The sequence below is a fragment of the Cetorhinus maximus genome, chromosome 14 (assembly GCF_964194155.1).
Source record: "Cetorhinus maximus chromosome 14, sCetMax3.hap1.1, whole genome shotgun sequence".
Lineage (NCBI taxonomy): Eukaryota > Metazoa > Chordata > Chondrichthyes > Lamniformes > Cetorhinidae > Cetorhinus > Cetorhinus maximus.
In genome coordinates, this window is record NC_135892.1 from 83,593,343 (window position 1) to 83,607,820 (window position 14,478).

Sequence of the window (14,478 nt, forward strand, 5' to 3'; positions counted from 1 at the left end):
GGATGTACCTACACCACATGGACTGCAACGGTTAAAGAAGGCAGCTCACCACTACCTTCTCAAGAGCAACTCGGGATGGGTAATAAATGCTGGCCCAGCCAGCGAAGCCCACATCCCGTGGATGAATAAAAAAGGTTCATGGCATGTTCCTGTAACAACTGAAATCAGCACAACAATTTTGTGAATCCCCACTCTGATAGCTCCTCAATCATTTCAGTATCCTAGTGGAGTAGGAGGATGTATGCTCAACTTAAGAGGAAGTCAACTTATAAAGTCTTTTTTCTGTCATGTTTCCGGTCCTGGGCAGTGCAAATGGATGACCATGGATCTACAAGACAGCAGTCCAAAGGTATCTGATTGTATTCACCATCACTGCCTTTTCTATTAAATATGACAGTGCCCGGGCTCAAACATTTCCACAGTGTTTATCATGGGTTTCCTGAAAAGTCTGTGCAGCACTTATTTCCTCATTACTTTGAGGATTCCATGAATATTATGAATGGTTTCATTGCAGTCTGCATTTCTGTAAATTTCTCATGAAGATACTGTAATGATGTTGAAATCACATCAGTGCAAATAGCACATAAGTCATTTAATAGATGGGTGTATTCTGCTCCTACATTAACTCCTATTTGAAGGCAGTCCCAGTTGGATGCCGGTACCTTGCCCACACAGTTGACTTATGGGATGGATTGGATGTCTGATATGACTTTTCTTCTGCACCTGCCATCTCTACTTGCCCCCTCCTCTTCATTTGTGAGTCATCATTCATTCATTGCACTTCCCTCAGACACATTTAAGGTGGTGACAGCAACTAACTAAACATTCAAAGAATTTTTGTGCCCTGACCATCTCCTTCATTTGTCCAGAACTTTGCAAATTAGCCAGCATGGTGTTTCTACTGGGATTACTCATTTCAAGCCAATTTTTATCTGCTAAGTCCAAGGTATTACTTTTTTGCCATTGTGCCCTCTATATTCTCCTGCTGAAGAGAGTATTGTGAGGAAAGATAAATGGGATGTCATCTTTTGGATAGTACATGATAGATAGTTCCACTTTTTCTAGGGATGAAGAGTAGGCATGTAAATGAAGCTGGGTATGTTTATTGTGAAATCAGGTGAGAAATTAAGGAACATTTCTGTACATGAGTGGTAACAGAAATGTGAAATTCTCTCCCGCAAAAAGCAATAAAGTAATAGTTTTAAATCTGAGATCAATAGAGGGTATTAAGGAATTTGGAACCAGGCTTAGTGGATGGAGTTAGGTTGCAGATTTGTCATGATAGAACAGGCTCAGGAAGCTGATCAGGATGAACTACTCCAGTTCCAATAACTCTCTATCTGCCTCATTTGCTCCGTGGTGCAATATGGGTAACAGCGCTGATTTATTTCGCAATCTTCATCCAGGCATCAGTAGCCTGAGTCTAAGGGGGCAGGGGTATCACCTGAATGCATCACCAATGAACTGGAGCTAAATGCTGGGGGTCTTCTGCATGGCTGTTATGGCATGGACTGTTCCAAGAAATGCTTGAACGCTAACCAGCTGCTGGTTTTGCCAAATCTGCTTTAATGGTGACCAGCTTATGGAATTGAAGACAAATTATTGACCTGGTTAGGAAATTGGCTGAGTTGTAAAGAGCAAGTGGGGATAATGGGTAGATATCTGATTGGCAAGATGTGACTAGTGGTGTCTCACACATCTGGCAGCACCTATGGAGAGAATAACAGAGTTAACGTTTCAGGTCAGTGACATTTCTTTAGAGCTGAAGGAAGTTAGAGATGTTTTGTGCAAGTGAAAGAGGGGCAGAAAGAACAAAAGTGAAGGTCTGTGATAGAGTGGATGGCAGGAGATGTTATATGACAAAATATTTCACGATACAAAAGGCAAAGGGTTCGAGAATAGTTGTAGTAAAGAAACAAAAGATTTGGCCAGAGTGGGTGTGAATGAAGAATAATGAACAGTTGAGTCCAAAAGCAAAAACATGATGAACAAGATTGAAACTGGCACATGCAAAATAAAAGAAACAAAATGGCAGGACAGAATTTACAGTCTGAAATTTTTGTACACCATGTTGAGTCCAGAGGGCTGTTGAGTGCCTAATTGAAAGATGGAGTGTCGTTCCTCGAGCCCTCAACCATGTCCGACCCATCTCCCGCACTTCTGCTCTCAACCCTTCCTGTCCCTTCCAGAACCGCAACAGGATTTCTCTTGTCCTCACCTTCCACCCCACCAGCCTCTCCATAAAACGGATCTTCCTCTACCATTCTCACCGCCTCCAGTATGATGCTACCATCAGACACATCTACCCCATTCCTCCCCGTCATCATTCTGAAGGGACTGTTCCCTCCATGACACCTTGTCCCACTCCTCAATCACCCCAACATCTCATTTCCTTCCCACGGCACTTTCCCATGCAAACACAGATACAACACCTGCCCTTTTACCTCCTCTCTCCTCACTGTCCAAGACCCCAAACACTCCTTCCAGGTGAGGCAGTAATTTACATGTATTTTCAATTTATTACATTGTATTTACTGCTCACAATGTGGTCTCTTTTATATTGGGAAACCAAACACAGATTGGGTGACCATTTTGAGGAACACCTACACTCAGTCCACAAGCATGACCCTGAGATTCCGGCTGTCTGCCATTTTAATTATCCGCCTTGTTTTCACGTGGACATTTCCGTCCTTAGCCTATTGCAGTGTTCCAATGAAGCTCAATGCAAGCTTGAAGAACAGCACCTCAATTTTCGATTAGGCACTCTACAGTCTTCTGGACTCAACAGTGAGTTCAACAATTTCAGACTGTAAACTCTGTCCCCATTTTTTTTCTGTTTTTTTTTTATGTGCTAATCTTAATCTCGTTTTTCATGTTTTTGCTTTCGGACACAGCTTTCAATATTCTGCCATTCACAATCACTCTGGCCAAATTGTTTGCTTCTTTACAACCATCACCACTCCCTTTGCCTTTTGTACCATGAAATCTTTTGTCATATAACCTCTCCTGCTGTCCACCTTCCCTTTTGTTTTCCCTATCATTTTCACAGGGTCCATCTCTGACACTTCTCTTCCCTTCCTTGACCTCTCTGTCTCAATTTCTGATGATAGATTGTCCACCAATATCCATCACAAGCCTACCGACTCCCACAGCTACCTCGACTACAGCTCCTCACACCCCGCTTCTTGTAAAGACTCCATCCCATTCTCTCAGTTCCTTCGCCTCCGTCGCATCTGTTCTGATGACGCTACCTTCAAAAACAGCTCCTCTGACATGTCCTCCTTCTTCCTTAACCGAGGTTTTCCATCCACGGTCGTTGACAGGGCCCTCAACCGTGTCCGGCCTATATCCCGCGCATCCTCCCTCACGCCTTCTCCTCCTTCCCAGAAACATGATAGGGTCCCCCTTGTCCTCACTTATCACCCCACCAGCCTCCGCATTCAAAGGATCATCCTCTGCCATTTCCGCCAACTCCAGCATGATGCCACCACCAAACACATCTTCCCTTCACCCCCCCTGACGGCATTCCGTAGGGATCGTTCCCTCCGGGACACCCTGGTCCACTCCTCCATCACCCCCTACTCCTCAACCCCCACTTATGGCACCTCCCCATGCCCACGCAGAAGATGCAACACCTGCCCTTTCACTTCCTCTCTCCTCACCGTCCAAGGACCCAAACACTCCTTTCAAGTGAAGCAGCATTTCACTTGCATTTCCCCTAACTTAGTCTACTGCATTCGTTGCTCCCAATGCGGTCTCCTCTACATTGGAGAGACCAAACGCAAACTGGGCGACCGTTTTGCAGAACACCTGCGGTCTGTCCGCAAGAAAGACCCAAACCTCCCTGTCGCTTGCCATTTTAACACTCCACCCTGTTCTCTTGCCCACATGTCTGTCCTTGGCTTGCTGCATTGTTCCCGTGAAGCCCAACGCAAACTGGAGGAACAGCACCTCATCTTCTGACTAGGCACTTTACAGCCTTCTGGGCTGAATATTGAATTCAACAACTTTAGATCTTAAACTCCCCCTCCCCCCATCCCCACCCCGTTTCTCCCCCCTCCCCTTTTTTTTCAATAATTTATATAGATTCTTCTTTCCCCACCTATTTCCATTATTTTTAAATCTAAAACTAAAACCTTGTTAGTCTTTCCACCCCACCCCCACTAGAGCTGTACCTTGAGTGTCCTGTCTTCCATTCTTAATTAGCACTTTTCTTAGACAAATATCACCACCTTCAACAGCTCTTTGATCCTTTTGTCTGTGACATCTTTTGATTATCTGCTCCTATCACTGCTTGCTTATCTCCACAATCACCACACCCTCAACTTCTCTCTCCCCCCGCCCCCCCACCTTAAACCAGCTTATATTTCTCCTTTCTCCTAACTATGCTTCAGTTCTGCCGAAGGGTCGTGAAGGCTCGAAACGTTAACTGATTTCTTCTCCACCGATGCTGCCAGACCTGCTGAGTTTTTCCAGGTAATTCTGTTTTTGTTTTGGATTTCCAGCATCCGCAGTAGATTTTAGCTTTTTGTTTTTTTCCCTTTTGTTCTTCCTGTCTCTCTCCTCTTTCATATGCACAAAACCTATTACACTTCTGTCTTGCTTTAGTTCTGAAGAAATGTCCATGACCTGAAAGGTTAACTCTGTTCCTCAGATACTGCCAGGCCTGTTGGGTATTTCCAGCCTTTTCTGTTTTTATTTCAGATTGCCAGCATCTGCAGCATTTAGCATTTGTCCCACGTGTATCTGTGTGGGGCCTTGATCATAGACAGTATTTATGAATGACTTCGATGATGAGATAAAGAGCCACGTATCCAAGTTTGTCAATGACAAAAAGACAGGTGGCACTGCAAGTAGTGTAGATGGGGACATCAATTACAAAGAGATATTAATAAAATGAATGAGCAAAGCTGTGACAAATTGATTTTTGTATAGCCAACGGTGAGGTCTTCCACTTTTTAGCTAAAAAAAAGGACAAATCAAAATACTTTCTACATGATGAAAAGGTAGAAAAAATGGAGGTCTAAAGAGAATTAGGAGTCCATGTACATAACAAAAACAGAATTACCTGGAAAAACTCAGCAGGTCTGGCAGCATCGAGGGAGAAGAAAAGAGTTGACGTTTCCATGTACATAGATCGTTAAAATGTCATTGACAGGCACAGAAAATAATTAAAAAGGCTAATGAAACGCTGGCCTTCATATCTAAAGGATAATACAAAGGAGTAAAAGTAATACTACAGCCATGCAAAGCCCTGGTTAGGCTCCACATCAGGAATAACTCATACAAAAGCAAAATACTGTGGGTACTGGAAATCTGAAAAATAAACAGAAAATGTAAGAAATACTCAGCAGGTCTGGCAGCATATCTGGAGAGAGAAATAGAGTTAACATTTCAGGTCGGTGACCTTTCAGTTCTGTTTTTATTTCTGGAATGATTGTGTTTAGTTCTGGGCAACACATCCGAGGAAGGATATATATTGACCTAGGAAGGAGTGCAGCGTAGACTTACCATAATTTAACTGATGGAGTCCAGGTATTATTATCAGGAGAGATGACACAAATTAAGGGTGTATTCCCTAGAATTTAGAAGGCTAACGGCTAATTTAGTCAAAGTTTTCAAGATCTTAAGGAGAACTGATAGTTTCTCTCTATCTACCCTGTTTCCGCTGGCTGGAGCGTCCAGGGCTAGGGGTCATAGTCTAAAAGTTATCAGGTCTTTCAGCAACAAAGTTAGGAAACAGTTCCGCACACAAAGGGTGGTAAAGGTCTGGAACTCTCTTCTGCAAACAGCAGTTCATGCTAGGTCAATAGTTATTTTAAATCTGAGATTGATAGATTTGTGTTAACCAAAGGTATTAAGGGATATGGGGCAAAGGTGAGTACATGAAGATTGGTCATAGATCAGCCAGGATCTCATTAAACGAATAAACGGGTTTGAGGGGCTAAATGATCTTGTTCTATGCTCTTAACTCTTCAGCTGCTAGCACATCCAATTTTTTTTAGCTGCAAGCTTGACATATTTTCCTTGTGCAGGGAGCGTATGTAGCACTGCTGATATGAGCATGTCTATATAATAGTCGCACACAACCAGGATTTATCTGGACTTGCAAAAATGGAACTTGAATCTTTCACAAATACTCTACATTCATTTAAGTAATAGGATGAATGAAAAAAGACAAATAATGAATTTAATAAAGTTAACATCAACACACATGTAATGTGACAACCATGTGTTAGTTGTGTAGAATTGGCAGATAGTCCTGTCTCTGGCCTTAGTTGGTTTCCAGTACAGAAATATGTTTGCGATAAACCTCAAGGTCTGAAATTTACTATGGTATCTGTTTCTCCAAGTGCAAAACAAAGACCATTGAGAATAACATTTTTTTTAGGCTTTATGCCACACCTACTTTCCAAAAATGCTTCACATTTCTGAATTAGTCCTTGAACACTGTAACAAACAAGATGATACATTGCCACATTAACAGGGGCATGTTAAAGACACTCATTAAAATTCGGGCTTGTGATTTCAGAAACCAAGGCAGACTGTTCAGGCTTTAAGTAAATAACTGAAATTTTAACAACCGTGCACCATGTTAAACACATTCAGAATCTCATATTTAAACTCTCTATTTAGGTATTAGAAGAGTACCTGTTTTTTATGGTTTCTGCTATTGACAAGATCCACTTGAGAAGTTTGGCCTCAGTCATCACTGATGTACTCACTGTCCAGGGAAAAAGTGTCTCTATATTTAGATGGCACAATATTTTCAGGACCTAGAATAATTGACATATTGGTAGTTAGTTATAAACCTGTACACGCAGACTGCATTTATGTTTCAAGGTAAATGTCAATGTCAGACACTTGAATGTTTTTTGACCGAGCTCTTAGCTTTTTTGGATTAGTAAAGTGATCTATTTTAAGAGACATTGTGAGTGCTTTGAGAAAGACGAAGTTTTTTCATAATTTTTATTTTTATATATAAAAATAGTTGGCTATTGTCTCATTTTATTTGCAAGGTTTTAGGCAAAAGTAAAAGCCATATTTGATATATTTACTTATGAACTTCTCATTGATGTTGCACGTTACTATATCAGATAATCCCTCACCTTGGCAAGACATTCTGGGTGTTTTTCTTGCACTGCTAGCTTTTTCAGAGTGTCCTCAACTTGTGATAACAGGAACAGTACATTCCCATTTGTCTCCCTGACCTGGTTGGAATCCATCTCCTCCAGCCACAACAACACTGTCTCCAGGGTCAGCAAACGTACTTCAAGAAATTCTGAATGTAGGAGATGAGAAAGGAACAGGCTGGATTGAACTTCAGTTCTAGAAGTCAATTCATGGATGGTACCCGGTGACAATGACATTGTCTGTAGAGAAACTGATATTGCCAGCACTGACAATGTTAGTTTGGTGATGTTTCTTTGCCACTGAATTAAGCCAGGTACTGGAAAAAACTTTTGCTCATCTGTAAATAGTTCTGACTCCAATATAATGTGGTGGGTGGTCTGCCAGAAGCTTAGGATCTCTGGGTCTGAAATGAAGCATTTACAAGTTAGGGCTGTATTACTAGAAAGCAATTTGCTTTTGAATTATCAACTTAACATTTTCAATAATACTTTGAAAGGTTAATTTTAAGAAACTTTCATAGATACTATATTTGTAGTCAAAAGATTGTGCTTCCAAGTTCACTTCCTAATATCATGTGGGACACTTCAATCAAGGCATTTTGCACTAAAGATTGAAATAAGAGCAGTGTTTTGAACTCTGCCCGCCTGGCAAAAGCTATGTTCAATTTTAACCTGTTCTTCAGAATGACATTTGCCTGGAAACAGTGGGGTCCTTTTTTTAAAATCACACATAGTGGGCCAACGGCATTAATGGAGCCTGACTGCTATTTTAACCAGTAGACTGAGTGGGAAAGTTGCTACAGCCTGTCAGGAGAAGCTTGATGGGTGAAGAGTTGGGTTCACAAGAGGCCTAAAGAGGCAAGTTTTAAAACATTTTTAAAATTTCATTCTTGGGATGTGAATATTGCTGACAAGGCCATCAATCATTGCCCATCCTTAGTTTCCCTGACAAGCTGATCATAGCCCTTTGGCTTGAACAACTGCTTGTTAGCTTGTGAAGTGGTTTGATATAATTAAGTAGCTTGCTAGGGCAGTTAAGAGTCAACCACGTTGATGTGGGGCTAGGGTGACATTTAAGCCAGGCTGGATAATTACGGCAGATTTTCTTCCTTAATGGAGATCAACCAAGAGTGTTCTTCTGGACCATGCAAAGAAAGTTTAAGTCTCTCCTGTCTCTTCCTGATTACAAGGCTCTGCCAAAATCCTCTCCCTGTGACTTACTAAGCATCAGGACTGTTCCTTCGGGTCTTTCCAGCAGCTACCTGCAGCTTGACATTCCACTCCCAATTACAGGCCAGTGGCTGTTTTCCATCAGTTTCAGGCAGGCAACTGACCAGGGACATGCAAGGTGATTAATGCCACATGAGCATTATGCTGCCGAGGTTAGGATAGTTTGCTAGCTGCTCCAGTCCCCATCTACCTGAGTTAAAATTGGGGCTAAAGTATCAAGCCCTGAGAAACTTTGGTCTAACGCTGAACTCTGGAGTTCCTAGATAATCAAGAAGCACAAGTAACTCATCCTCTTGCGAAAGTTTTCTGCCCCAGTCCAGATACAAATGAGCAAAATACTCCCATTTGTTTGCATAAATAAATTATACTAAGAGTTTCCACATGACAACATATGTGAATCCGTTTTTCAATAGCATGGAATTTCAGGCAGTTTCTTGAGCTCATCAGAGCGGCCAATAGTACCATGATGGGAATAGGTGATGAAGAACCATATATTCTTCAAGACCACCACACAAGTTCTTCTACATCTAGTAATAGATTTGTCACCAGGAGGGACAACTGATGTGACAATCAAAGCTTTGTTAGCATAATCTCATAACACAATGTTTTTCAATTCAAGCTGCATGATTAGTTGACAAGCTTATTTGTCTTTATGCAAAACTTTCCAAAGTTGAAAGTTTGCTAGCTTAGAAACACAGTAAGAAGAGGTTTTGTGCATTTGTTGTGGGAATGTGTATGAAGAAAGATACTGGCCTGGATTTTGCAGTTAGCAGCAAATGAAAGGCATTGCCACAAAGATTTTCAATGGCCTATTGCACAGTAAGTTACAATTACTCAAGAGCTCAAACAGCTTTGTGCCCTCTACATGGGATTTGGGACTGATGTAAACAAGGCAAGTAACTGTGTGTCTCCTTAACCAATCAGATTAAGGAATCTTTACTGAGGCATGCAGAAGCAAAACTGGAAGTGTAAATTAGAATATTTAGTTCAATGTCAAATCATGGACAGAAAATGAAATGAGAGGGAAATAAATATGGGATTTGAGAAAGAACTAAGAAACAGAAAGAAAAATTAAAAAGAATTATAACTTTCAATTATGTCCAACATAATTAAAACCTGAAAGAATGAAGCTCCACACTTATAAAAGTTAATTTTCAGTGCCAGAGAGGTGACTTGGCAGTAATTGTGACTTAATAAGATATTTAAAAATCATTTACACAAGCCCTAACATTTTCTGTTCAGTGAGTATCTAGTGGGTAAGTGCTGTAGCTTCACATCATTCCATGGGCAAAATTTTTAGGTTGGCAGGCAGGCGCGATCAGTGGGTCTGGGATCAGCCGGGGAACGGACCGCCAACTGTGATCGGCCCCCAACCAAGATTTCACACTGACTGGCCAATAGTGAGCCAGAGTGAAGCATGCACAGAGAAGCTCAGCACTGCTGGGGTGGAGGCGGGACGAGGGTGGGCGCTAATGTTAGCGCAGCCGCGGGCGAGCGCTGACAGAAAGCTCCCTGAAAGCAGAGAGCTGCCTCAGGGAGCTGAAAACCTGAAAAGCATTAAATAATGTTTTTAAAATCAGGAAAAAAATGTCTAAACATCACAATCAGTCACCTGAACATATTCATGATAAAAATGTGGTCCATAGATTTTTACTTTTCTTTCATTTAATAATGAAAACCTCATCCAAGGGTGAGCAAAACGCAAAGTCCACCTGGCCAATTCGCCCGTTCGCCAACTGCAAGGTCGGATGGACCACAAAAATTCGGAGACAATAGCACCTTTAATAACCTTAATTGGCCTCGTAATGGTTGGCAGGTGTGCTTTCGACTTTTGCGCGCACCCGACCAAAATATTGCGCGAGCACGGGGTGACGTCGGGATGCTTGGCCGATGTCATCTCACAGAATCTTATAGTGCAGAAGAGGCCCATCGAGTCTGCACCAACACGTGAGAAACACCTGACCTACCTACCTAATCCCATTTATCAGCACCTGGCCCATAGCCTTGAATGTTATGGCGTGCCAAGTGCTCATCCAGGTACTTTTTAAATGATGTGAGGCAACCCACCTCCACCACCCTTCCAGGCAGCGCATTCCGGCCGTCATCACCCTCTGGGTAAAAATGTTTTTCCTCATAGCCCCCCTAAACCTCCAGCCCCTCACTTTGAACCTACGTCCCCATGTGACTGACTCTTCAACGAAGGGGAACAGCTGCTCCCTATACACCCTGTCCATGTTCCTCATAATCTTGTACACCTAGATCAGGTTGCCCCTCAGCCTTCTCTGCTCCAACAAAAACAACCCAAGTCTATCCAACCTCTCTTCATAACTTAAATGTTTCATCCAAGGCATCATCCTGGTGAATCCCCTCTGCACCCCCTCCAGTGCAATCGCATCCTTCCTATAATGTGGCGACCAGAACTGAACACAGCTGTGGCCTCACCAAGGTTCTATACAACTCCAACATGATCTCCCTACTTTTGTAATCTATGCCTCGATTGATAAAGGCAAGTGTCCCATATGCCTTTTTCACCACCCCACTAACATGCCCCTCTGCCACTGGATACGGGCTTCCAGTCACTAAAGCATCCTTCTGTCATCACCCTCTGTCTCCTACAACTAAGCCAATTTTGAATCCACCTTATCAAATTACCCTGTATCCCATGTGCATTAGCCTTCTTTATAAGTCTCCCATGTGGGACCTTGTCAAAGGCTTTGCTGAAATCCATATAAACTACATCAACTACACTACCCTCATCGACACACATGGTCACCTCTTCAAAAAATTCATTCAAGTTTGTTAGACATGACCTCTCTCTGACAAAGCCATGCTGACTATTCCTGATCAAACCTGGCCTCTTCAAGTGGAGGCAGATTCTCTCCTTCAGAATTTTCTCCAATAGTTTCTCTATCACAGACGTGAGACTCACTGGCCTGTAATTCCCTGGCTTATCTTCACAACCCTTCTTAAATAGCGGAACCACATTAGCTGTTCTCCAGTCCTCTGGCACCTCCCCCGTGACCAGAGAGGAATTAAAAATTTGGGTCAGAGCCCCTACGATCTCCTCCCTTGCCTCCTTCAGCAGTCTGGGATACAAATCATACGGACCTGGAGATTTGTCCACTTTTAAGCCCGCCAACATCTCCAATGTCTTGTCACTCTCCCGATATCAATTTGCTCAAGAACCTCACAGTCTCTCTCCCCGAGTTTGATACCTTCATCCTCATTCTCTTGGGTGAAGACGGATGTGAAGTATTCGTTCAACACTCTACCGATGTCCTCTGGCTCCACTCATAGATTGCCCCCTTGGTCCCTAATGGGCCCTACTCTTTCCCTGGTTATCCTCTTCCCATTGATATACTTATAAAATATCTTGGGATTATCTTTACTTTTACCAGCCAGAGCTTTCTCATGTCCCCTCCTTGCTCTCCTAATTGCTTTCTTAAGCTCCACCCTGCACTTTCTGTACTCCACTAATGCCTCCGCTGATTTGCTTCCCTTGTACCTGCTAAAAGCCTTACTTTTCCTTCTCATCGAATCCTGAATATCTCTGGTCATCCATGGTTCTCTGGGCTTGTTACTCCTTCCTATCACCCTAGAGGGAATATGTTGAGCCTGTACCCTCCCCATTTCCTTTTTGAACGCCCCCCCACTGCTCCTCTGTAGATTTCCCCACAAGTAGCTGTTCCCAGTCTACCTTGGCCAGAACCTGCCTTATTTTACTAAAATCCACTCTTCCCCAATCCAAAACATTTTTTTGCAACTTGCTTATTTCTTTGTCCATAACAAGCTTAAATTGTACCATGTTGTGGTTGCTATCACTAAAATGCTCCCCCACCACCACCTCAGCCACCTGTCTGACTTCATTCCCCAGAATTAGGTCCAGCGCTACATACTGGCCTAAGAAGTTCTCCTGTACACATTTCAAGAAAGCCACTCCATCCAAGCTCTCAACACTATGTCTATCCCAATTAATGTTGGGAAAGTTGAAATCACCTAGGGCAGAATTTTATGCATTGGTGGGGCCCGCTTGCTGACACATAAAATGACGCATGGTGACGTTGGGGGGAACGCCCGACGTTACCATGCCCGATTTAAATTTTCAGGAAGGCGGGATTGCAGCAAAATTAGCTGCCGGCCCTCCAACCCGTTAATGGCCAATTGAGGCCATTGACAGGGTCAGTTAAGCAATTAAAGGACCTGCCCATCCAACCTTAAGATTGGCGGGCAGGCCAGGAGCCTCGGCGGGAACTGGAAAGAACATGAAACCTCATCCACGGGCGGGATGAGGTTTCATGTAGGATTTAAAATTTTTTAATAAAGATTGTGTAAAAATTATGGACATGTCCCAACTCATGTGACATTTTCACATGAAGGGACATGTAAGGGAAATTTTATTTTTCTACTTTTGTCTTTTTTACATTTACAGACGATCTCCCTGAGGCTGCATTTAGCCTCAGGGAGATGAGTGCGCTCTTTCGTGCACATGCACGAAATTGGCCCACCCACGTTAAATGGCGCAGTGCCTCCGATTGGGAGCGCCGATCGGAAGCACGCCTGTATGTGCCCGCCCATCAACTTCCCCCCCAACGGGGGGAAAATTCAGCCCCTAATATAATTACCCTATTGTTATTGTTTTTACACACCTCTGCAAATTGTGCACATATTTGCTCCTCAATTTCCCGCTGACTATCTGGGGGTCTATAAAAAACACCTAACAATGTGGCTGCCCCTTTTTCATTCCTAAGTTCTACTCACAAGGCTTCATTCGATGGGCCCTCCAAGATATCATCTCTCCTTACTGCAGTGACTGACTGCTTAACTAATAATGCAATGCCTCCTCTTCATTTACCCCCTCTCCTGTCTCGCCTGAAGATTCTATATCCCGGAATGTGAGCTGCCAATCCTGCCCCTCCCTCAACCATGTCTCAGTGATGGCTACTATATCACAATTCCACGTGTCAATCCTCACCCTTAATTCATCCATTTTACCTGTAATACTCCTGGCATTAAAGTAGAGGCCATCCAGCCTTGCCTTACTCCCTTGAAGCTTAATGCAACTGTACTCCCTCTGACTTGATTGTTTTACTGTATTATGATGTGTCCCTACTCTGCTAACATTCTGTGACCCCTCCCCCTGCCGAATTAGTTTAAACTCCTCCAAACAGCACTAACAAACCCGCCTGCAAGGATGTTAGTCCCGCTCTGGTTCAGATGTGGACTGTCCTGCTTGTACAGGTCCCACCTTCCCAGAAACAGTCACAGTGATCCAGGAATCTAAAACCCTCCCCTCCTGCACCAGCTCTTAAGCCATGTATTCACCTGCGCTATTCTATTTCTGAGCTCGCTTGCACATGGCACTAGGAGTAATCCAGCGATTACAACCCGAGACGTCTTGCTTTTTAGTCTACTACCTAACTCCCTGAATTCTTGATGCAAGACCTCATCCCTCTTTCTACCTATGTCATTGTTACCAACATGTACCATGACCTCTGCCTTATCATCCTCCCCCTTCAGGATGCTCTGCAGCTGTTCTGTGACATCCCGGACCCTGGCACCAGGGAGGCAACACACCATCCTGGAGTCACGTTGACGGCCACAGTAGAGCCTATCTGTTCCACTGACTATAGAATCCCCTATTACTATTGCTCTTCCTCTCTTCCTCCCTTCCTGTACAGACAGGCTGCTTGTGGTGCCAGAAGCTTGGCTCTGTCTGCACTCTCTGGAGGAACCAGCGCCCTCATCAGCCTCTAAAATGGAATACCGATTTGCAAGCAGGACCCCAGGGGACTCCTGATCTACCTGCCTGTTCCTCCTGGACTGCCTGGTGGTCACCCATTCCCTTCCTTCCTCAAGTCCCTTCAGCTGCGGTGTGACCACCTTTCTAGACGTGCTATCCACGATGCTCTCAGACTCGCGGATGCTCCACAGTGTCCCCGGCCACCATTCCAGCTCTGAAACCCGAGCTTCCAGGAGCTGCAGCTGGACTCACTTATTACACACATGCTAGCCCCGGCACTGGAAATGTTCCTGGTTTCCCACATGGAGCACAAGAAGCACACCACGGCTTTGAGCTCTCCTGCCATGACTTAGCCCTTTAAATTAAACCTTTTAA

At 43.6% G+C, this 14,478-nt stretch overlaps 1 protein-coding gene across 2 annotated transcripts in view; it reads right to left on the minus strand.

Moving 5' to 3' along the window:
- thada (THADA armadillo repeat containing) overlaps nt 1–14,478 on the minus strand; it is a 423,827-nt gene that overhangs the window by 96,481 nt on the left and 312,868 nt on the right. For both annotated transcript variants that reach the window (XM_078557163.1, XM_078557162.1), the window contains 2 exons: nt 7,110–7,537; nt 6,652–6,776 (listed from right to left, as the gene is read on the minus strand). In XM_078557163.1, the coding sequence (XP_078413289.1) occupies nt 6,652–6,776; nt 7,110–7,537 (553 nt within the window). The remainder of the gene's footprint in view (nt 1–6,651; nt 6,777–7,109; nt 7,538–14,478) is intronic.